At 38.5% G+C, this 23,523-nt stretch overlaps 2 protein-coding genes across 2 annotated transcripts in view; one reads left to right on the top strand and one right to left on the bottom strand.

Annotated features, from left to right (window-relative positions):
- LOC106875593 (putative elongator complex protein 1) overlaps positions 1 to 14,711 on the bottom strand; it is a 64,198-nt gene extending 49,487 nt beyond the window's left edge. The window contains exons 1-8 of the mRNA XM_014923810.3: positions 14,643 to 14,711; positions 12,464 to 12,623; positions 11,338 to 11,484; positions 10,019 to 10,100; positions 8,073 to 8,153; positions 2,505 to 2,590; positions 2,280 to 2,373; positions 413 to 503 (exon numbers count right to left, since the gene is read on the bottom strand). Of these exons, the coding sequence (XP_014779296.1) occupies positions 413 to 503; positions 2,280 to 2,373; positions 2,505 to 2,590; positions 8,073 to 8,153; positions 10,019 to 10,100; positions 11,338 to 11,484; positions 12,464 to 12,619 (737 nt within the window). The 5' untranslated portion in view covers positions 12,620 to 12,623; positions 14,643 to 14,711. The remainder of the gene's footprint in view (positions 1 to 412; positions 504 to 2,279; positions 2,374 to 2,504; positions 2,591 to 8,072; positions 8,154 to 10,018; positions 10,101 to 11,337; positions 11,485 to 12,463; positions 12,624 to 14,642) is intronic.
- Positions 14,712 to 14,885: 174 nt separating this feature from the next.
- Positions 14,886 to 23,523, top strand: part of LOC106875591 (33 kDa inner dynein arm light chain, axonemal) — a 45,072-nt gene continuing 36,434 nt past the window's right edge. The window contains exon 1 of the mRNA XM_089349635.1: positions 14,886 to 15,035. Coding sequence (XP_089205761.1) covers positions 14,955 to 15,035 — 81 coding nt within the window. The 5' untranslated portion in view covers positions 14,886 to 14,954. The remainder of the gene's footprint in view (positions 15,036 to 23,523) is intronic.

A 23,523-nucleotide genomic window follows, 5' to 3' on the forward strand; every position in this document is an offset into this window, starting at 1 on the left:
AAAGCAGGTTGTCAACTCATTAGAATCTTACCTCACCATCATCATCATCCAGTGTTTTAAATCCAGGTTTTGTCTCCATTAACAGGGGTGGCCAGATCTAGTTCAATGCCATAGCAACTGCTCTCACACCATCTCGCCCGGTTTTGGGCATCCTCCTTTTCCAAACCAATCCTTCAGTCTACCTTGCTTTCGCGCTCCATTTACCTCAAACACAATCACCCTCCTCAACACATGTGCATACCACCTCACTCCATTCGGCCTTGCCAACCATTCCACCAATTCCTCCAACCCCAGCTTTCCTATCAAATTCTCAGTCCGCCTCATACGAAACAACTTCACCCCACACATCTCTGTTCTATAAAACCTATCAGCAAAAAAAAAAAAAAAAAAAACCCGAGAAAAAGAATCTTACTTCCAAGCAACCTCTTTTTCTTGACCGACTACTAACTCACTGGTGGAATGAAGAACAGCCTCTCTTGTCCAAACTCTGAGCTGACGATAACCTAAGAAAACAAAAAGAAAAAAATACACCAAATTTATCACCATCACCACCTGGATGCGCTTCCTGTCACCAATCCATACCTGTTTTCAAGCAAGATATTGCTTGAAGGCGGATGCTAAATGATGATGATGATGATGATGATGAGATGTGCTGGAGGATCATATCCTGTTTGAAGTTTCAATTTTTGGTTTTGTTTTGATGTCCTGAATGCCCTTCCTAACACCAACCACTTTTTGGAGTATACTGAGTACATTTTATTGAAGTACTAGAACTACATAGGTAGTTACATCTAAACCAAGAGTAAATGGTCCTCTTTATCCTAATTAGTTCTTTCTACAGGAGGCACACGGCCTCAAATTTCTAGGGAAGGGACTAGTTGATTATATTGACCCCAGTGTGGAACTGGTACTTATTTAATCGACCTCAAAAGGACGAAAGGTGAAGTCAATCTCGGTGGAATTTGAACTCAGAACATAGTGACGGACAAAATACCACTCAGATTCTGCTAGCTCACCGCCTTTCTATTTACCCTGTTTAATAACAGATCATCATCAATCATTTAAAGTCCATTTTCTATGCTGGCATGGGTTGGATGGTTTGACAGGAACTGACAAACTAGAGGGTAGCACTAGGATCCAGTTGTTTGTTTCAGTATGGTTTCTACAGTTGGATACTCTTCCTAATGTCAACCACTCCATGAGTGTAATGGGTGCTTTTACGTGCCACCGATATCTGTCACAACTGCAGCTTTGCTTGGCTTGACGGGTCTTCTTCTCAAGCACGACATAATGCCAAAGGCCTTGGTCATTGCCCCCATGAGGCCCCAAAGCCTCTCACAAGACTTTGGTTGGGTCAACATCATCAGCATCGTTTAACGTCCGCTTTCCATGCTAGCATGGGTTGGACGATTTGACTGAGGACTGGTGAACCAGATGGCTACACCAGGCTCCAATCTGATTTGGCAGAGTTTCTACAGCTGGATGCCCTGCCTAACGCCAACCACTCAGAGAGTGTAGTGGGTGCTTTTACGTGCCACCGGCACGAAGGCCAGTCAGGCGGTACTGTGTACTTTGAAATACTTGAACATAGAAATTTTCTGATATTTAAAGCAATGATTTAGATATTTTAAATACTTTGAATAAAATTATTCAATTTACTGTGTAAAAGAATTGAAACTAAATTGTTGTGATAGACAACATTCTATATTAAAACTTAATTTGGTTGTAAACAAACCCACATTGGTTGTCAAGTGGTGGTGAGGAGACAAACATAAAACACATATATATACACACACACATGAATGATGAGCTTTCACCCAGTTTCCATCTACCTAATTCGCTCACAAGGCATTGGTCAGCCTGAGGCCATAAAAGACACTTGCTTAAGGTGCCATGTAGTGGGACTGAACCCAAAACCATGTGGTTACAAAATGAGCCTCTTAACCACATCAAATGGTGTAAATTAAAATATTTGTAACAGTAAAGCTGATCAAATAATATTTATAATAACATAACATTATATTTCAGAAATATTTATTTCTCTATTGCCCACAGAGGGGACAAACAAGGACAGACAAAGGGATTAACTCAATTACATCGACCCCAGTGCATAACCGGTACTTATTTAATCGACCTCGAAAGGATGAAAGGCAAAGTTGACCTTGGTGGAATTTGAACTCAGAATGTAAAGACAGACGAAATACCGCTAAGCATTTCTCCCGGCATGCTAACATTTCTGCCAGCTCGCCACTTTTTCAGAAATATTAAAAATTCAATACCTTGATGTATGGTAGAAGTCACAAAGTATTGGCCATCTCCACGCCAACTAATATAGGCCTTCATATCGTCCCATTCTAGGGCTGGCTGAGCTGGCTTAAATAAAAAATGAAAAAGATAAATTGTTGTACATGAAGGAGTAACAAAAGAAGCTGTAGTAAAATATCAGAAGAGATACATGAAACTTAAGAAATTATCTAAAGAAAGTAGAAAGAAAGGATCTTAACCTCAGATTTCTTCTTGGCTGCTTCTTTACCTTCGGTTCCATGGAACTGTGTTTCTTTCTTACCCCAGCCAACGTTTATGAATTCCGCTAAAAGAAAATAATTAATATGAAAAATATGTTTTACATATAGAAATATGTGTCATAAGACCTCCCAAAATTAGACACCAACACCTAAGAATTATCTATGCCTAAGATTACCTATGAAGAAAAACCAACCAATACGAAAGTGATCCCCATGAACACTTTCCACTTTACTAGAATGAAGGACAACTCAAAATAATGAGATTTAGATATAAGAAATTCACAATCAAGCATAATAAATGTGGATTCCCATCATCAGCTGCCCAATGGATATTATTACTATGGTTTTGACACTTGAGAAGTACCATTCAATCAGCTTTAAAATTATAAACGCTGCCTGGGAATTGACAAGTAACATCAGAGTAAGCAAATAGCTACAATGTAATTCTACAGAAATTTGTTCTAAATTATTATTGATTTCTAATATAAGCACAAAGCCATGTATTTCTTGGAGAGTAAAGTCAATATAACTAAGACCAACACTTTTATGTTATTGACTTCAAAAGAGTGAAGTTGACCTCATCAGGATTTGAACTTAGAACATAGAGGGATTAACTAAATGTTAGTTTCAAATTTTAGCACATGGCCATTAACCTCTTACCCAGCAAAGATGAGTTAACTTGTCTTCACCTAATTTGTCTTTTTCAGAATGTGACAAGTAAACTCGTCCAAAACATAATTTCAAAAACAGTAACAGACAAGTTAATATGTCAATTTACAGCATTTCTAGCTATTTTCTGGGTTTTTTTTTCTAGTATAAATTATATACAGATGTTGAGTTGAGCTCAGAAAAATAAATGTATAAAAAAAAAATTTGAGAAGACATGCTAAAACAAGAGTAAAATAAATGTGTAATTCCCTGTTACGTTTGATGATAAAGTTAGGAAAAATAAAAGCAATAATTAAAAAAATACTAAGAAGATACTGGAAGATGAGTTATCTCATTTTTGCCGAAAATGGTATTCTCAAGATAAAATTTCAAATAAAATATTGGAAATAGATAAAAACTAAAGTCATTTTCATAACCAGCATTAAAAATACTATAAAAAAAATTCATCTGAAAATGAAACATTATTTACATTTGACAGATATTTGTCCTCATCTTGCTTGTTAACACGTTTCAGCTGATATACTCTTCAGCCTTCTTCAGGTGTCCTGGGGAAATTTCGAATCTGGGTTCTCATTCCTAAGGTATTTGTCCGATGTTGTTGTTGTTATTACTATTATTATCATCATTATTATTATTATACGATGACAACAACAACATCAAAAAAATACCTTAGGAGTGAGAACCCAGGCTTGAAATTTCCCGAGGACACCTGAAGAAGGCTGGAGGGTATATCAGCTAAAACGTTGTGTTAACAACAAACAAGATGAGGACAAATATCTGTCAAATGTAAATAATGTACACAATTCCTCATCTCTCAAATATAGAACTGTGAAAATGAAACGTTTTTCTCCAAAAAAAGTCACCAGAGAAGGGGTTAATTTCAGGGAGACGGGGTAAGTTGATTACATCGACCCCCAGTGCTCAACTGGTGCTTATTTTATCAATCCCAAAAGGATGAAAGACAAAGTTGACCTTAGCAGAATTTGAACTCAGAATGTAAAGACAGAAGAAATGCCACTAAGCATTTCACCCAGTGTACTAACGATTCTACCAGCTGGCCACCTTTGGATTAACTAAATATTAAAAGGCATTTTGGTTATCTGTCTACCAATCCCGTCAATCTGCCAATATTGGATTCAATTATCATTAGCATTGTTATGCTAATGATAACGATGCAATATGGTGAAAATTTACTGGGTTTTTTTTACCTGGTGTAATGAGAAACTTTGCAAAAAAGTTGTTAACCATTATTTCAGTTGTGCCATAGGCCTTTCTTTCCATGGATAAACCTGATCTGTTTTACATTTTTACCCCGCCTTATTTTGCTGTTTACACGTCCCAAACACTTTCAATCCCTTTTGATCGTATTTTTCTTTTCTTTCTTTCAAAAAGAAAAATTCTACATTGTATCATCCCCTCTGTGTTCAGCCCTGCGTGGCTAATAAAGAAAGATATCTATCTATCTATATATTATATATATAAGGAGTGAATATTCAAATGAATATCTACAAAGATAATTTTATTGGTATTATTATCAGCAGTAAATTTAGATAATAACAACAACAAAAATACAGGTGTAAAAATATAGCAAGTAATAATAGCATTCAATAGCTAGAGAATAAAATTTATAATTATAAATTTTTATATATATATATATATATATATATGTATGTATGTATGTATGTTAATTGTATTTTTATATACATAATGTTTTGTGCATACAACCCATTCAAATTGTGGAAGTTGTTCCCCTTTATGTGGTTTACTTTCTAGATTATCTGACACAGGCTCTACTTACTGGCTGCAGTTGTTCTGTTTATATTTTGTACTTGAAAGTTCATCCCGCTGTCTTCTTTGTCTCATAATGCTTGACTAATTTTTTATATTCATAAATTCTGATGATTAAATTAATTTTCTCTTTTTTCTCATTGGTAAATCTAATCAATATATACAGTACACTATGTGTCAATATATATTTAATACAATATATGTATTTGCATATGCAAATTAATTCCACTATTAATTATTCTACTACATATATTCTACTATTACCTTATATATTCAACTTACTGAGAGATTCCATGCATTTATCTTAAGCCTTTTCATTACACTGCACGATTGGATTTCTATGCATATATGCAATACATTCTATGTATACACACACACACACACACAACAAATTAAAGTTGGGGGTTACAGCACAAGTAAAAATATAAGGAAAAGAATCTGAAAATGCAGGAATCTTTTAAAAGTATTTATTAACCTAACCGGTTTTACTTATTTAAAAAGATTTTCAAAAGTAAAGTATGAGGCTTTGTGTATCGTCTGTAGTGTGAAAAATTAGTTTACACAAATGTATTGAAATCAAGTGATAGAGTCTTTGACAATGATAGGAAAATTATTGAGGCATTGTGTATCCTCTGTGATGAATAAAAAAATAGTTTACATAAAAACATTCAGATCAGGGAATAAAATGCTTCACAATGATAAGAAGGTAAAAATTGTTTACATAAATCAAGTAATAGAGTCTTTGACAAGAAGATAAATGGTGTTTGGTTTGTCAGTCAGTGAGTGCTAAAGTACAAGTCTCACTGTAATCAGAAACCATCAATAAGACTAACACTTTAGCACCCATTGATTGACAAACCAAACACCACTTATCTTCTTGTCAAAGACTCTATTACTAGATTTGGATATATTTATGTAAACTAATTTTTATTTTCTTATCATTGTTAAAACTTTTTATTCCCGGATCTGAATGTTTTATGTAAACTATTTTTTGATTCATCACAGAGGATACACAAAGCCTCAACATTTTTCCTATCATTGTCAAAGACTCTATCACTTGATTTCAATACATTTATGTAAACTAATTTTTGACACCACAGAGGATACACAAAGCCTCATACTTTACTTTTGAAAATCTTTTTAAATAAGTGAAACCAGTTAGGTTAGTAAATACTTTTAAAAGACTCCTGCATTTTCAGATTCTTTTCCTTATATATATATGTGTGTGTGATGCCTGTGTGTGAACAGTCATGCTACACAGCAGTGAAACATGGGCTGTGACCACTGAGGACATGCAGAGATTTGAAAGAAATGAAGCTAGTATGCTTCACTGGATGTGCAATGTCAGTGTGCATGTATGACAGAGTGTGAGCATCTTGAGAGAAAAGTTGGGCATAAGAGGCTTCAGATGTGGTGTGCAAGAGAGATGACTGCACTGGTATGGTCATGTGATGTGTACGGATGAGGACAGCTGCATAAAGAAGTGCCAATCTCTGTGGAGGGAACCTGTGGAAGAGGTAGACCCAGGAAAATATGGGACAAGGTGGTGAAGCATGGTCTTCAAACTTTGGGCCTCGTGGAGACAATGACTAGTGACCAAGACCTTTGGCAATATGCTGTGCTTGGGAAGACCCATCAAGCTAAGTGAAATCATAGTCATGGTCAATGCTGGTGTCACATGGATGATACCCATGCCAGTCGCACATAAATAACACCCATTACACTTTCAGAGTGGTTGGCATTAGGAAAGGCATCCAGTCATAGAAACCATGCCAAACCAGACTAGAACCTGGTGCAGCTCTCTGGCTTACCAGTACCAGTCAAACAGTCTAACCAATGCCAGCATGGAAAGCAGATACTAAATGATGATGATGATGATATATATAATGCTTTTGTATTGGAACAAAAAATAAATTTCACAGATTTAAATTATATTGTAGGAGCATACATACAGCTCATTATAAAGCTCAAAAATAAACAACTTATTTTTCTCATTTATCGCTGTGCATCAAATTTATTTGCAAGGAATATGTCAAATATGTTGTAAATGCACAGCTTTTGCATAAACTAAACCTGAAGTCCCTTGAAAAATGTGAGTACCAGTGTATACATATGCGTATATTTTGGCATTTTTGAATACATACACATATGCAACACTTATGAAATTAGGTAGGACATTTAGTGTAGAAAATAATAATGTAGAATAACAAATGAATCACTGACTGCAATATTTTTACATATTAAGTGATAAAACGTGTATAATAAAATTTTGTGTTTCTCTTATTTTGGGGTTTCTATTTACATTCTCATACCCTCATTAGCAATTTTCATCATTTACATCATTGAATAACACCTGAATAACACTACAATGTCTTCCATTTGGAAAACATTGAATATTCATACATACAAGCCTAAATGTTGTAATTATCACAGAGTTTAGTAAAACACCCATTGTCATTATTGATGGCACAGGCATTCTGTTATGTGTGTAAATAATTATATGTAATCTTGCAAGTTGCATAGCAACTTCACTGGTGATGGTGACATGAAAAAAGCACTCAATACACTCTGTAAAGTGGCAGGTGTTAGGATGGGCACCCAGCCATAGAAACCATGCTAAAGCAAACACTAAAGCACAATGCAGTCCTCAGGTTAATCAAATCCTGTCATACTGTTTAATCCATGCCAGCATCATGATGATGATAAATAGATAAGCACAAAACAATATGTTTTTTAATGATGGATGAAAACTTGAGAGCTAAAATGTAATACAATTAAGGGGAAAAATATATAAATCAGACATTTTAAAATATTTCTTATACTTTAATTATTTGATCAAATTTTATTTCCTTAGTCCATTCTTTAATTCATGTTGGTCCATGGGCTGTGACCATGCTGGGACACTGCTGGTTATATCGATGCCAGTACTTACTGACCTTGGAAAAAAATCAAGTTAATATCAACTTGAGTAGAATTTGAATCCTGAACATAATATAATGGCTATGTAATCGAATATCACATGGTCACCTTACAGACTCTGCCACCCACCACCCACAATATGACAATTAATTTAACATGGAACATAATTACCTTCACCAAATGTATCTGGATGCAATGCTGTTTCTTGCAGAAGATCAAAATCTCTGGTCATTAAAATCAAAGAATTAGAGCCTAAAAAAAAAAAAAAACACAAAAAAACTTCTAAGTAAAATAAAATAACTTGAATTCAACAGAGCAATTATATGGATCCTCCAAATACTGAAATTATTTCTGTTCATTGCGAGGTTTGTAAAAGTATGTGTGTGTGTGTGTGGGGGGGGGGGGGGGGGTTGAATCAGAAAGTTAGATCACTTTAACAATGACCAAAGACTCAAAGGTCGAAAGTTTGGTTAATGTTATTTTTCAAAGTTCTGACGATGTTGGACTAATACGGGAAAACATTTTATCTCAGTACTATGATGATGCCTTGCCACAGCAATGTCTGGCTACGCCAGTGGCATCCAAGAAATAACAGAAAATTGGAAAGGAAATTCTGGATATGCATTGCTCCAATCACCAGTCACATTTGGTTGTAATTCATGCGATTGAAGAAACTAGGTGTTAAATAGTTTTTTGGAGTGTGTTAAGTTATTTATAAAACTTTCTTTGCAGACCAAAGTTGTTTACTGCATACAAAGGTACACATCTGAAGTGCTTACTGGAACAATGGTGATCTGGGTATTTAGTAACTGTTACTGCTAGACATACCTATTGTGCTTCAGGATGTGGGAAAGACATTTCTGAGACAAACATCAAAACTGAGGAAACTGCTATTTTGAAACAGGTTATAAACTGCAAATTTATTTTTATTGCCATTCTTCTTGAAGGTATTTTGAAAGTTTCTGATGCATCAAATAAATTATCACAATGTCATGACTGCAATTTGTCAGAAGGAGTCTGTCTTGTAAATACCATGTGGAATATTTTGAAAGAAATGAGAAAAAATGTGGGAAAGTTCTGAGTTTCTTCTCTTGGGCCAAGAAATTCCATTCCTCTATGCATGCTTGTGAAGGTGTGTAGCTTAGTGGTTAGGGTATTTGGTTCAAGATTGAGAGTTCAATTCCCAGCAGCACATTGTTCCCTTGATGAAGACACTTTCTTTTACATTGCTCCAGTACACTCAACTGGCAAAAATGAGTAGCACTTGTAGTCCAAAGGGCTCACCTTGTCACAGTCAGAGTCATGCTGAATTTCCCTGAGAACTACATTAAGGATATGCATATCTGTGGAGTGCTCAGTCACTTACACGTTAATTTCCCAAGCAGGCTGTTCTGACAATCGGATCAACTGGAACACAGGTCATCATAACCAATGGGATGCCAGTTATGAATGCTTAGAGTATCAGAACAAGTCATGGAGATTCTGAGAACAAATATAGACTTTTTAAGTCTAGTATGTGTTCTATTCAAAAATATTGTTGAAAGAAATTTATGGTGGTATACTTATTCCAAACCTTCACTTTGGAAGTACTGTGAATGTTCTGCAGCCCCAACAGGTTGGGTGACAGGCAAGGACAGTCTACACTTTCCCAATAAGGTTAACTGAGTTAAAAAATAAAATTAATTGAACAGAAAAATTAGGTGCAGACATATCTGGCAGATTAAGAAGTTCACTTCACAACTACATGGTCTCAAGTTCAATCTCAATGTCCAGTGCCTCAGGCAAGTGTCTTCTATTATTGCTTTGAGCTGAACAATGCTTTGGGAGTGAAAGTGATTGACTGAAGTTGTCTGGAAGTCCATTATGTATGTGTGTGGTGCACACATATGAAGGCTGTCATTTTTACTTTTCACATGAGACCAGATAAACAAAACAAAGCAAAAAAAAAATTGTATTAACATTTTTAGTAAACATTCTATCCTAAAGCTCTCAAAGTAGTAACTCCAAGGATTGGTGACAGAAAGAGCATCCAACCATAAAATTACTTTGTTCCACTAAGTACCCAGCCAACCTATGCCAGTACCAATGAATGATGGAAGAAATGTTGTATTAGATACCTGAAATAACAACTAACAGTTCTTGGTCAGGACTCCAAGCAGAACCAATAATGCCATCTTCAACATCACCAACACATTCAACCTGTGAGAAAGAAGAAATTTAAGAGGAACATCATTGTGAAGACTCCAAGATAGTAACAGAATGCAGGGTATGAAGGCTGAATATGTCCAGCAACAAACATATCAATATATGCAAATACAGCAATGAGATGGTCACCATTCGGTGACAGATGGAATGACAATGAACCACATGTGTTTTTGAGATTTTTTGGCTTGACATCAGGAGATATTTATAAATGAGTATCACAGTCATACAGGCAGATTCTTTCATTTCCAGTCTTCTGTGGAAAAACATGTCTGGCCATAGAGAAATATTACCCAACTAGGAAACAGGTGCGGGCTGTCAACAGGAAGGGAATCTGGTCATAGAAAATCTACCTCAATGTATTCTGTCTGACCCAGCCAAGCATGGAAAAATGGGCATTAAAACAAAAACTGCTGCTTTCTGATGGTTATGTGTTCATAGCAACATTGAGTTTTCTCCACTATACAATGGCCAGCAGTTTTAATTCCTTGTCATTTTTCTCACCAATCATCATCATTTAACATCCATTTTCCATGCTGGCATGGGTTGGAAGGTTTGACAGGAGCTGGCGATACCAGGAGCCATGCTAGGCTCCATGGTCTGTTTTGGCAGGGTTTCTACAGCTTGATGCCATTCCTAATATCAACCACTTTACAGAGTGTATTGGGTGCTTTTCATGCAGCACCAGGACTAGTGCTTTTTACATGGCACCAGCACTGGTGCTTTTCATGTGGCACTGTCACTGACAGGGTCACCAAGTACCTTGCAAGACCAAAAGAGACTAAAAGAAAAGCAGAAACCCCTCAAAAGAGAGGGGAGGGGTAGTATTGAGGTGTGGATGGCTTTGTACCAGTTGAGAGATTAAAGGTATAGAGCGACAAAGATAGGTGTCTTGATGTAGAAATAGGGATAATCCAGTTGAAAAAGAAAGGAGAGAGTTAGAGAGTAAGATAAGGAGAATGATAGTGAGAGAGATGATGGTGAATTTTGCTTTAAAACCCTCTTGCTCAAGTTTACAATTTCCTATTGATCAAATCATCCACAAACAGACCGCCACGGCCACCACCATCGTCGTTTAACGTCTGCTTTCCATGCTAGCATGGGTTGGACGATTTGACTGAGGACTGGCGAACCAGATGGCTGCACCAGGCTCCAATCTGATCTGGCAGATTCAATATTTCCTATCACTTAACAGTCAAAATGAAAACAGAAGCATAGCAAATGATAAACTTACAAGTTGTTCCAGGTAAAACCATAAAAGAATACTTCCACTGTTTGTGACAGCACTCACACTTTGTTGTTCTGGCAGGTGTTGTAAATAGGTAACACTTTGTTCATTAGACAGGTGGCCTTCACAAACCAGGTTCACAGCATTAAGGAACTGAAATATAACAGGAACAAGAATAATTCATCATTAAAAAAAAAAAGACCCTTTTATTTATCCTCCTCTCTTTTCCTATTCCATCTCACCTTCTTTGATTTGGCCCTTTTCACTCCCAAACCACTACACCCTGACATATGTGTTTTTTCATCTGTGTGTATGTGTGTGCATTCGTATGTATGTATCGAAATCAAACCAAATTCGACGACTGGCACCCATGCCAACCTTCCTTTATTGGACACTAAACTCTGCTTGCGAAGACCTGTTAGGGCAAGTGAAATCGAAATTGAACCAAATTCGATGATTGGCACCCGTGCCAGTGGAGTGCTAACAGCACCATCCGAGCGGGATCATTGCCAGAGCAGCTGTCTGGCTTCCGAGCTGGTGGCACGTAAAAAGCACCGTTTGAGCGTGATCGTTAACAGTGTCGCCTTACTGGCACGTGAACAAAACATCCGAGTGAGGTCGTTGCCAGTGCCGCTGGACTGACTCCTGTGCAGGTGGCACATAAAAAACACCATTTGAGCGTGGCCGTTGCCAGTACTGCCAGACTGGCCCTCGTGTTGGTGGAACGTAAAAGCACCCTCTACACTCTCAGAGTGGTTGGTGTTAGGAAGGGCATCCAGCTGTAGAAACTCTGCCAGATTAGATTGGAGCCTGGTGCAGCCATCTGGTTTGCCAGTCCTCAGTCAAATATACCATCATCACTTTAACAACCACTTTTCCAAGTTTAGATGGGATGGATGCTTGCATGTATATGTGTCAACACTATCCCTTTGTAATAACAAAAAAAGGGTTAAACAGTGGGTATTGGGGTATCACTACTTTCTACGTATATCTTCTGTTTAGTACTGGGGATGTTTCATTTATGAGGACGTACATCTGTATTTGTTTGAGTGTTTCAATAAAGGTTTGGCAATAAAAGAAAATTTCTTTCCTACACACATACACAAAATCATAATTGAGAAATAAAAGTTACCTTGTTCTGGTTGGAATCTATTTGTACAAGATCCCCATGCTTTGTTGCACAGAAGACATGTCCTGTGTCACAGTCAGTTGTAATACAAACTGTGTCCTTTAAGAATGACTTCAGTTCCTCAGTCTGGGAACAGTGTAATAATTTAAGGTTCTTCATGTTACTACAAAATGAAAAAGAAAACAAAGAAATAAATGTTAAATAACTAAAAAGGGTAGATTTTGTTATTCTTTATCTTTTCTTTTCCTTATTTCAGTCATTAGACTCTGGCCATGCTAGGGCACCACCATGAAGAATTTTAGTCAAATGAATTGACCCCCAGAAAATTTTGTTTAAATTGTAATATTTATTCTTTTAGTCTCTTTTGCTGAACCACTAACTTATGGGGATGTAAACACATCAACATCACTTGACAACTGGTTGTGGGGGGACAAACACCAACACAAAGATATACATACATCGATATGTGTATAATATATATATATATATATATATGGTAGGCATTTTCCAGTTTCTGTCTCCCAAATCCACTCACAAAGCTTTGGTCAGCATGAGGCTAAGGTAGAAGACATTCGCCCAAGGTGCCGTGCAGTGGGACTGAACCTAAAACCATGTGGTTGGGAAACAAACTTCTAACCACACAGTAAACAAAAAAAGAATTTTGCAACAATATATATCATCTTCATCATTTAATGTCCATCATCCATGCTGGTATGGGTTGGATGGTTTGACCAGGGCTGGCAAGCTGGAAGGCTGCACCAGACTCCAGTTTGATCTGGAATGCTTTCTATGGCTGGATGTCCTTCCTAATGCTAACCACTCTGAGAGTGTAATGGGTGCTTTCACGTGCCATTTGCATGACACAGGTATCTGCCATGACTGCAATTTTACTTGGTTTGATGGGTCTTCTTCTCAAGCATGACATAATGCCAAAGGTGTCGGTCATTGCCTCTGTGAGGTCCAACTCTTCTTTTTTTCTTCACGTATTCACTTATTTCATACACCACAGATAACAATTCGGGAAAATATTATTTTCAAATATTTCCAATGAGATACGAGAATTTTAAAGAACAGCTGTTCCAAAACATCGCCCAATTTGACTGTGTTGGTGTAACTAAGCCATATGAAAATGGTTTTATTCAAATTTCAAAATCGTTGAGAAATTCTTTGAATTATATTTTAAACATATCTTGAAAATATAAAAAGAAAATTACTTTACAATTGAATGACCTAAAACCTTAGTAAAGTTATCTTGAAGATAAAATTTCAGGATTCCAGACAGGAATTTGAAGATTCTAGATATGAAATTGTTCTTGGAAAATGCTTTGGTAATTTTTCGCAAGTTTTTTTCCAATGATTCCGTATATGCTAAATACTTTTTTCTCTTATCAATATGTGTGCGACTGGGGTAGGTAATCGAGATGTTGAAGTGATAAAGTGTGAAAATGCAGCAAGAATAAATGGCTAAGATTACAGATATATTCTCTGGGATTATGTTAACAATTGTCACAAAAATATCGGAAATATAAAAATGTTTCACTTAACAATCTGTATTATTGTTTAAACAAAAGAACTGATCACCTTTAGATTTAATAAAAAAAAAAGTTCAAAATAAATAAATTGAGACTTTAAAAAATAACAAAACCATTAGAATCAAGGAAAAGGGGGCACTTGTTACAAGAGTTGCGTTTTCTTTGAATTCCGCTTCTTAATTTAAGACAGAAAAAAAATGCCACAATGACATGAAAATGAATTCATTTCTATCAAGTGTGTGGAAGAATTAATCGATCGGTTATAACCAGACTCATCCTGTTTAATTGAATAAGTATCTCTTTAGTTAATTTCCGATTGCGTGACAACGCGAATTCGCACGCTGTATACTTACTTTAACGTTGTTTAGCTTAAATATATATATTTAAAATATATACACGGAGAAACGAGTTTGATTTAAAAGTGAATATACCTCATATTATCAAAATAAATTTGAATTACATGAAGTAGAGTTTTTAAAAAAATAAATCTATAAAAACACAATTACGCAATTCTGAGTCCAGTTTCGCAATTAATTGAATGACAGATATATTCGTAAATAAGGAAGAAAAATATCAACTAAAAGAAAACCATGTAAATGTTTCTCTGTGATGAAAATTAAAGCAACTGTAAATAATTATAAATAAATTACCAGTTTCATTCTGTAAATACAAACATAAGTCTATTCACACCACGAGGGAATGCTACGCCATGTTAATAGGCCCGCAGAAAATACTATTACTTTGAGCGTGTAAAAACCTTGTTGATTGTACAAAGATTAAATATGAATTTGTATACAAAAACGTTATGCCAAAGTAATTTCGATAGAATAAATTAAAATTATTTATATTAAACTGATAGTTTTAAATATTTTTTTCACTTTTGATCTTACGCAAAAATTAGCTCAGTTGCTATGGTAACATAATAAACAACTAAGCACTGCCTCAAGTAAAAACAAAACACCATGATTCCACCAAATGCATCTTTAGTGAAATACGATAGTGCTGTACTAGTTAGTCGTCACACAGACAAAAAGACATCACGGGTAAGACAGGCTCTAGTGTTTATTTACATACTGCCAGGTAAAATTAAGAAATTTTGTTGATTATTTATATGTTTAAAAAAATAACAAAACAAAAGATCGAATGAATACGTGTGTGAGAGACGGAGAAAGGAAAGAGTAGTTAAAACAGGAGATGCAGTGCCCACTGTCCTTACAGGGCCTCCCGAACTGCTAAGATTGGCACAACCGATGACCAGTCCGTACAATCGAAGTAAAAATGTGTGCGGGGTAAAAAACCGAATGTCTAATTTGAATGTTTGACAGAGAAAGAAGTCTGCTGATGGCACTCAGGGACCTGTCGTCGTTGTTGTGGTTGTTGTTGTTTAGATCTTAATACATCCTGATACAATCTATTATGTTAACGTTGATGTACAAATGTAAATAAGTCCCGGGAGAACAGCTCGACCTGCGATGTTGTTCACTGCTGTAATTCCATTTGGAGTATGAGAATGGTTATAACACGACCCAAGATTTTAAAGTTATGAGAATTCTGGCAAGTTTGGTAGAACAATTTTACTATTATGCTCGTTTCCTAAGATGAAAAAAGGCACGGAATTGGGGAGATGGGTGCAAAAATGTAAAAAACTGAAATTTTGGAGACAAAAAGTTATTTCACAAAAGAAAGCAACCATTCAATTCCTTGTCCGTTTCTTTCTCCATGAAGCAGTGATATTCCGAAAGTCCTTCTCCATGAGATAGTGATATTCCGAAGGTCCGCCGACCAGAGTTTGGAGGCAGGTGCAAGGGTAAACATTTACCGCGCAATTTGTATCCCACCATTTGAACCTGGTATATCCGTTAATGTTCTTTCCTGCTGTTTCAAACCTATAAACCTCTGATTAAAGACCGTATTCCTGTTATGACATTTTCTTTCTGGAATAGTCTACATCGGACTACGTTATCCAATGTTTCCTATCATAAAACGGTAGAGTGTAGTCTGAAAGAGATTTGGCTGTTCTGTCTAGCAGTTCAGACGACTACGACGCTTCTCTAAAGTTTTATTTACATAGTTACATATAGGCGTAGGAGTGGCTGTGTGGTAAGTAACTTGCTTACGAACTGCATGGTTCCGGGTTCAGCCTCACTGCGTGGCACCTTGGGCAAGTGTCTTCTACTATAGCTGACCAAAGCTTTGTGAGTGGATTTGGTAGACGGATACTGAAAGAAGCCCGTCGTATATATGTATATATATGTGTATAAGTATGTGTGTGTGTATGTTTGTGTGTCTGTGTTTGTCCCCCAACATCGCTTGACAACCGATGTTAGTGTGTTTACATCCCCTTAATCTAGCGGTTCGGCGAAAGACACCGATAGAATAAGTACTAAGCTTACAAAGAATAAGATTTGCTCGACTAAAGGCTGTGCTCCAGCATGGCCACAGTCAAATGACTGAAACAAGAATAAGAGTAAAGAGTTAAAGGTGTTTCTGTTTTTTTACTTTTAGTCCCAACCGCCACAAGAATTTTGGTAAACTCCTATTTACCTATGTACTACAGAAGATAATGCGTAATAAAAACATACTTAATGTCTGAATATAACTTTATCAATGTTTCACGTAAAGACAACGGATAACATAGTTATAATAATTAATTCGTTTTATTGGCCACAAGGGCTAATATCAATTAAAGACATATAAGGACAAAGACAGGACGAAGGTTACAAAAGGTTTTGTCCGAAAAGGTAGGAAAGTTCGTCTAAACAGAGGAAGAAAACGGAGAAAGATATAATAAATAAATTGATAAATAAATAGATAAATAAATAAGTAGAACTCCCAAAGGGGGAGGCGCTTCGAAAAAGGAAAGGTTACACGTGGAAAAACCCATAAAACCACAGGAGCCTGGTCAGAAAAAATAAGAAAGGAGTATAGAGCCCTTTCTCCTTTTACATTACCTTTTTTTTTTCTACAGGTGTATTCTCAGAATTGGTCCGTTTATACTGGCCATTTTTCCAACAGTACCCATCTTTCAACGAATTTGCTATGAGACAGCACTTCCCTCTCTACTCTCATCTTCCTTTTCAAGTGGAACTTGAAAAAGTTGATGAGGCCTTGGCCAAAGAGGAAAGTGTCTGCCTTTAACCCTTTCAAACGGGTCCACCATATCACCTCTTTCGCTACAGCCACTAGGCATAGGAAAATTGCCTTGCCCTCCTGGTTAAAGGAGGTCGGCGGGTCAATTCTCACGATGGATCCAGCTGATAGCCGGATCCGTCCTACACGTGACAGTAGCTGTTCGATATAGACCCACAGGTCAGCAATGCTCGGGCACTGGACGAGTGCGTGCAGAACGGTTTCGGCGTCCTGAGCGCACCTCGGGCAGGCCCGGTTGACGGCACTTCCATGTCGGTAGAGTTTATCTCGAACAGGTAGCGCACCTCGGTAGCACTGCCAGGCGAGGGACCTTTGGAAATTATCCATGGGCCCCGGCCCGAAAGTTCTCCTGAACAGACTGCTTAGCTGATTATCCTCGACGCCTAGAGTTTCCCCGAGAACGTCGTCGCACTTTTCTCCCACTAACCCTCTATAGAAAGCTAGAGTGGATCTACTACCGATCGCACTGCCCGCCTGACTGAGGGCGGTGAGAGCTTGGCGGCACTCGAGGTGCCAAGCGCCCTTTCTCGGTCTACGTTTGATCCAGGATTGCAGCTCTGTTAAAGAAACGAGCTGCGGAAAATCGCGTCTGACGAAAGGCGACCACACCTGTTCACCGTCCAGGAAGCGCCTGAGATGTCGTAGCCTGAGCGCATGTTTGCGCATCAGCAACCACGGCATGCCAAGGCCTCCGTTCAGCGGCTGTTGACAGCAGATGGAGCGCCTGACCAGTGGTACCTGACCCTTCCACAAAAAGTTGAAGAGCAAGCGTAATATCTTGGTTAACCAGCGGTCGGGACAAGGGACGACGGTCAAACGGTAATAGATGACGGATGCGATGTACGCATTCGCTACCTCCGCTCGACCTTTCAAGGAGAGCTTCCTCTCAGCCCATTTCTGGGTGAGGCTGGCCACCCTGTTCGTCACTTCTTCCCAGTTTTTCTCCAACTGGAGGTCCGGACCGAACCAGACCCCGAGCAGTTTAACGGGTCCGTCTGTCCATCGCCCTACGACGCTGTTGGACGGCATGGACTTGCCCCTCCAGGTGCCTAGTTGCAAGCCCATTGACTTTTCCGCGTTAATTTTCGCACCTGTCACCGCTTCATACTCGTTTAGTGTCTCGCCAATCAGGTCAATATGCCTGTGGCTCGACACCATCACGGTAACGTCGTCGGCATAGGCAGACACGCTCCTTCCACATCCCAGATCACGTGGGACGCCCCTCAAAGCCTCCAACTTCCGCAGTAATGGCTCGAGAGTCAATACATACAGAAGGGAGGAGAGAGGACACCCTTGGCGAACCGAACGCGAGATGTTGAACGGTTCCGATAGATGGCCGTTCACCCGTATGACCGAGCAGATGCCGCTGTATAAAGCAGCTATCCACCCGCGGAAGACCGGACCGAAACCAGCTGCCTTGAGAACAGCTGCCAGGTATCGATGGTCGACCCTATCGAAGGCTTTAGACTGATCTAAATTGATCAAAGCCCCACCCGCGCCAGCTTCGTTACCCACTCTCTCTATGATGTAGCGCATGAGATGGAGGTTGTCGTGGATAGACCTGGTCGGCACAGTGCATGTCTGCGCCTTGCCGATCAGTTTGCCCACGACAGGCGCCAATCTCTTGGCTAGCACCTTGGCCAAGATCTTCAACTCTGTGTTGAGCAGAGTGATGGGCCTAAAGTTCCCTATAATGTCCCCCTTGTTTGGGTCCTTTCTTAGCAAAGCCACCACTCCCCGACAAACAAAAGCAGGAATTCTCCCGTTTTGTTGCCAGTTGCAGTAGACGTTTGCCAAGACGCCCGCAAACAAGTCTGGCATTGACGTATAAAGCTCGTAAGGCAGACCATCCAAACCCGGCGATCTACCTCGTGCAGCCTTTCATCGCTTCCCGTACTTCCCAGGCAGATATCGGTCCTTCGCAGCACTCGGCCTCGCTGGTCGAGAGTTGCGGCAGGCCGTCTAGGTACACACCGAAATCTGTTCCGTCGTCCGTCCTACCGTTTGTCCCGAACAATTGAGCAAAGTGCTGCTGAAAGGCCGAACACATCTGCTTCGGTCCCGAAATCTCGCAGTCGTTCTGGTCCACCAAAGACCGAATGGTCGCTCTGTTGCCACGCTTCGCCTCAACCACGCGGGCCCATCGAGCGGCCTTAGTCCCCTCCCCGCTTACCGAAAGTGCTTTAGCTCTGACAACGCAGCCTTCATGTTTGGCATCAAAGTGTTGGTCGAGGGCCAACTTCGCTGCTAACACGTCGGTTGCGATGCCTGTCCCAAGAGCCTCGTCTAGTTTGTTAACTAAATCCCGCTCTGTTTTCTTACGTTCTACAGCTAGAGCCTTACTAAACCTAATTGATTCTGCTCTAATTGCCACTAAACATTGATATTTATCAAGCAAAAAATTCTTTAAAAGTTTATTGATTTTATTGTGAAGTGTACATTTCGAATTATCTCCCTTTGATCTGCAGTGTGAATGTGTGTGTGCGTGTGTCTGTTCTTCACTCGATGAATTTGGCCTCTCAATCGATAGATTAAGTGTGAACGTATATAATGTTGGGAGCAATAAAAAGAACTAGCTAGAAATAATTATATGATTGAGTGGAAAATAGCAATTAATGAATGACAAATAGTATTTAATTATTGGGGGAAGGCGGTCGAACCAAAAACGGAATCTTCGATTATATTAGAACCTCTTCAGGAAAGCACACACTTCATTGAAAATCCAAGCCTTTTTCAAAAATATTGATGAGGTAAATCAGTGCTTCTCAACCATTTTTTTTTTTTTTACTTATGGATCTCTTTTATTATTAATTTACACTGGTGGACCCCCAAACCCGTTCGATGTATAAAAACTAGTTTTGGAGAAGCTCCTTTCAAAATTCCTATTTTGCTTTTCACGCTGGAATTTGCACTTACATAGCATGGACTGCTGAGCACATTTTATGAAAATGAGACTACCATGCACACATAGAAACCAGAAAATAGTTTAAATGTCTCTTTAGTATATAATGGTGGCAAGTTTTACATCATCTCAAAAGTCATTAGTTGGGGGGGGGGTATGGGAGCGTTTGAGTGATATTAGACCCCAACAAACGCCCGTAAATTAAATGTATCAGTCTGGGATATAATCGTGGCCTGACGGCCACGATCGGGACCCGTCGCGCTTTATGTGTTAACTTGTATAAGTTAAACTATGTAAAATGTTACTCTTTTACTTGTTTCAGTCATTTGACTGTGGCCATGCTGGAGCACCGCCTTTAGTCGAGCAAATCGACCCCAGGACTTATTCTTTGGACGCCTAGTACTTATTCTATCAGTCTCTTTTGCCGTACCGCTAAGTTACGGGACGTAAACACACCACCATCGGTTGTCAAGCGATGTTGGGGGGGGGGACAAACACAGACACACAAACATATACACACACATTCATCCTCTAATTCCTTATGTACTTTGTACTTCTATATGTAAACCATGTTGGCAAAATAACATAGTCTGCCATGGACACCTGTGCTTTGGTTCTTTCTTTCTTTTTCTTTTCTCCCTTTCTTTTGTCACTTTTGCTATGAATTAAATTAATGAATTCAACGGGATACACCGTCTGCAAGTAGCTGGGTTCAGCATATTATCCTCCATTTTCTAATTGTTACACAAATTTTGGGTAAAACCTCCACTTTTACCCGCTCCCATTGATTGCACCTAGTATAGCACTAGTGTAGCAATAATCGGGTACCCTCCCAGCAGTATACTGGATAGATACTATCCCTTAGTAGGTTGTACCCCCAACCCCTAACTCTCTCACGTTATATATATATATATATATATATACATATATACGACAGGCTTCTTTCAGTTTCCGTCTACCAAAATCCACTCACAAGGCTTTGGTCGGCCCGAGGCTATAGTAGAAGACATTTGCCCAAGGTGCCACGCAGTGGGACTGAACCCAGAACCGTGTGGTTGGTAAGCAAGCTACTTACTACACAGCCACTCAGAAAGAACTCTAACTGTTTCTTGCAAAAAATACATCTAAAGCAAAAAATTTTTCATAAAATGCTGCTGTGGGTCCCTAATTTACTGTTTTACTTGGGTGTCCTCCCACCTACCGCCGCCTCCAATTTATATGGATCCCAGTTGAGAACCAATGGTGTAAATCAATGGTTTCCAAAGTGTGCAGTATTGTTCCAAGGGGGCGTTGAAAAAAAGTGGGGCGTTAATGGGGTAGAGGTTCATGTAAAATCAACAAAATAATGGGTTCATTAGGTTAAATTTTATTTGTGAAATACGGTTCAGTTATTCGGTTTAGTGATATAGAAAAAGTAAATAAAAATCAAGGGGGAGATAAGTAATAATATATTGATAAAACTGATAATTTAAAAGCAGGGGTAAAAATATATCCTCCGTCAGCGGTCGACTTTAGATAATTATATCTCCCTCTCTCTTTCGTTCTCTTTCATTCTCACTCACTCCCCCTCTTTCTCTTTCTCTCTCATGTGGATTTTGATTAAATAAAATAAAGAAGAAACTTTAACTGAGCTGATGATACAAAGGTGGATTTTTGCCTGGGTCTCACATAGTCAGCGATGGATTGCGAGCATATAATAACGTCAAGTATGGTCAATGGCGGTGCCTACACGCACAAGCTGATTATACAGCAACAACATTTTGTTGATCCTTGTGATCAAGAGGTCTGCACACAAAATGTGGAAAATATGTGGATGCCGATGAAACGGAAGTTGAGACGACAGTTTGGGACATCGGACGAATTGTTTGTTTCATGTATGCATGAGTTTCCCATGCGTAATTCCACTGAAAAAGAAGACATTTGCTCACTTTCTGGCGGCGATTGCCCGTCTTTACGCCATATAAAAAGTAAACTGCTTCTTTTACAACTTATCTCTTGAATTTGCTTCAAAAAGAGGTCTATGTTTGTAATTGTTAGTGGGGTGGGGGTGCTTGGAATGTGGCCCGGGTGTCAAGGGGGCGGCAACCCGAAAACGTTTGGGAACCAATAGTGTAAATGACAGATTGAACTCAGCATAGGAAATTATAAATATAGCCACAGGGTTTCGATCTAACATCTAAGCTACTCTCAATAACAATCGTCACTAGAAGTTTCGGAGCTGTTGTCTTCGTCAGAACTGTTCGAAGCTTCGAAGTCACTATCAACCTCGTTCTTGTCCTAGAATTGTGTGTATGTGTAGTCATTTTCCTGATCTGCCATAAAGTGTTAAATAGCGAGAATGAGGATGAAATCAAATTCCATCAGTTCGATGTCATCTATAATCGATTGTGTTAATAGTGTTATATCATTGATTGCGTGGTGTTAAATTTTCTCAGCAACAGTATTACACACACTATATATAGTTTATAAGTGATTGCTATAATTAGACGGAGAGAAAGAGAGAGAGAGAGAGAGAGAGAGAGAGAGAGAGAGAGAGAGAGAGAGAGAGAGAGAGAGAGAGAGAGAGAGAGAGAGAGAGAGAATGCGCGTGTGAGTAATCAGAAAGTTGTTGAATCAGAGTTATTTCCCTTGTATCAATAGTCTCTGAACCTCTGATTCCGAACTTCAATGTTTAACTCACCGAGACCATCCCTGCTTCTAAGATACAAGGCATTTTGTTTTAAAGTGTTTAAAATTAAAGCATTGTATCAAAATTTTGTGTTTATTTACATTCCAAACACCTACTCTTACAATTAATTGAAACAAAGAATGTATTTCAGCAGAAATATGGTAGCATAAAGGATTAACTCTGAGTTTCTTCGCTGCGGGTGGAGGCCCTGTGAAGACTGAAACGGAAGCGAATAGATTCTTTACGACGAGCATCTTTCAGTTTCTGTTTACCAAATCCACTCACAACGCTTTGGTTGGCCCGAGGCAATAGTAGAAGACATTTACTGAAGGTGTCACGCATTTGGATCAAAATCCAGGACCTCGCAGTAACAAAATAAACCTCTTAACCATTCGGCCCGTCACTATATATTCTAGCCGTTCGACAAAAAAGACCGATAAAATAACTATAGAATATAAATAAGTTCTGGGGAGGATTTGTTTGTGCAAACCAATAAGGTGATACCGCGATTCAATGACTGAAATATGGCCGTGATCCAATGACTGAAACAAGTAAAAGATTAATTAAGAAAATTACAAAAAGAAGAAAAAGAAATAAATAAAAGGGAGGTAACTTCTTGGTGGTCTCCAGCTCCGTCTCTAATTCAATGACATCTGTTTAGTTGTGATTATCGATATTTCGCCTTTGTTCTTAGAACAAACAACTCGTTTAACTCTGTTGTTAGAGTCCCTACATTTGATATTGATCTCCAGCAGTGGCACACTTTTGTGCGAAGGAAATAGTTGGTCATATTAATCCCACTGCTCTGAGC

Source organism: Octopus bimaculoides, chromosome 3 (genome assembly GCF_046866305.1).
Source record: "Octopus bimaculoides isolate indiv1 chromosome 3, ASM4686630v1, whole genome shotgun sequence".
Classification (NCBI taxonomy): domain Eukaryota; kingdom Metazoa; phylum Mollusca; class Cephalopoda; order Octopoda; family Octopodidae; genus Octopus; species Octopus bimaculoides.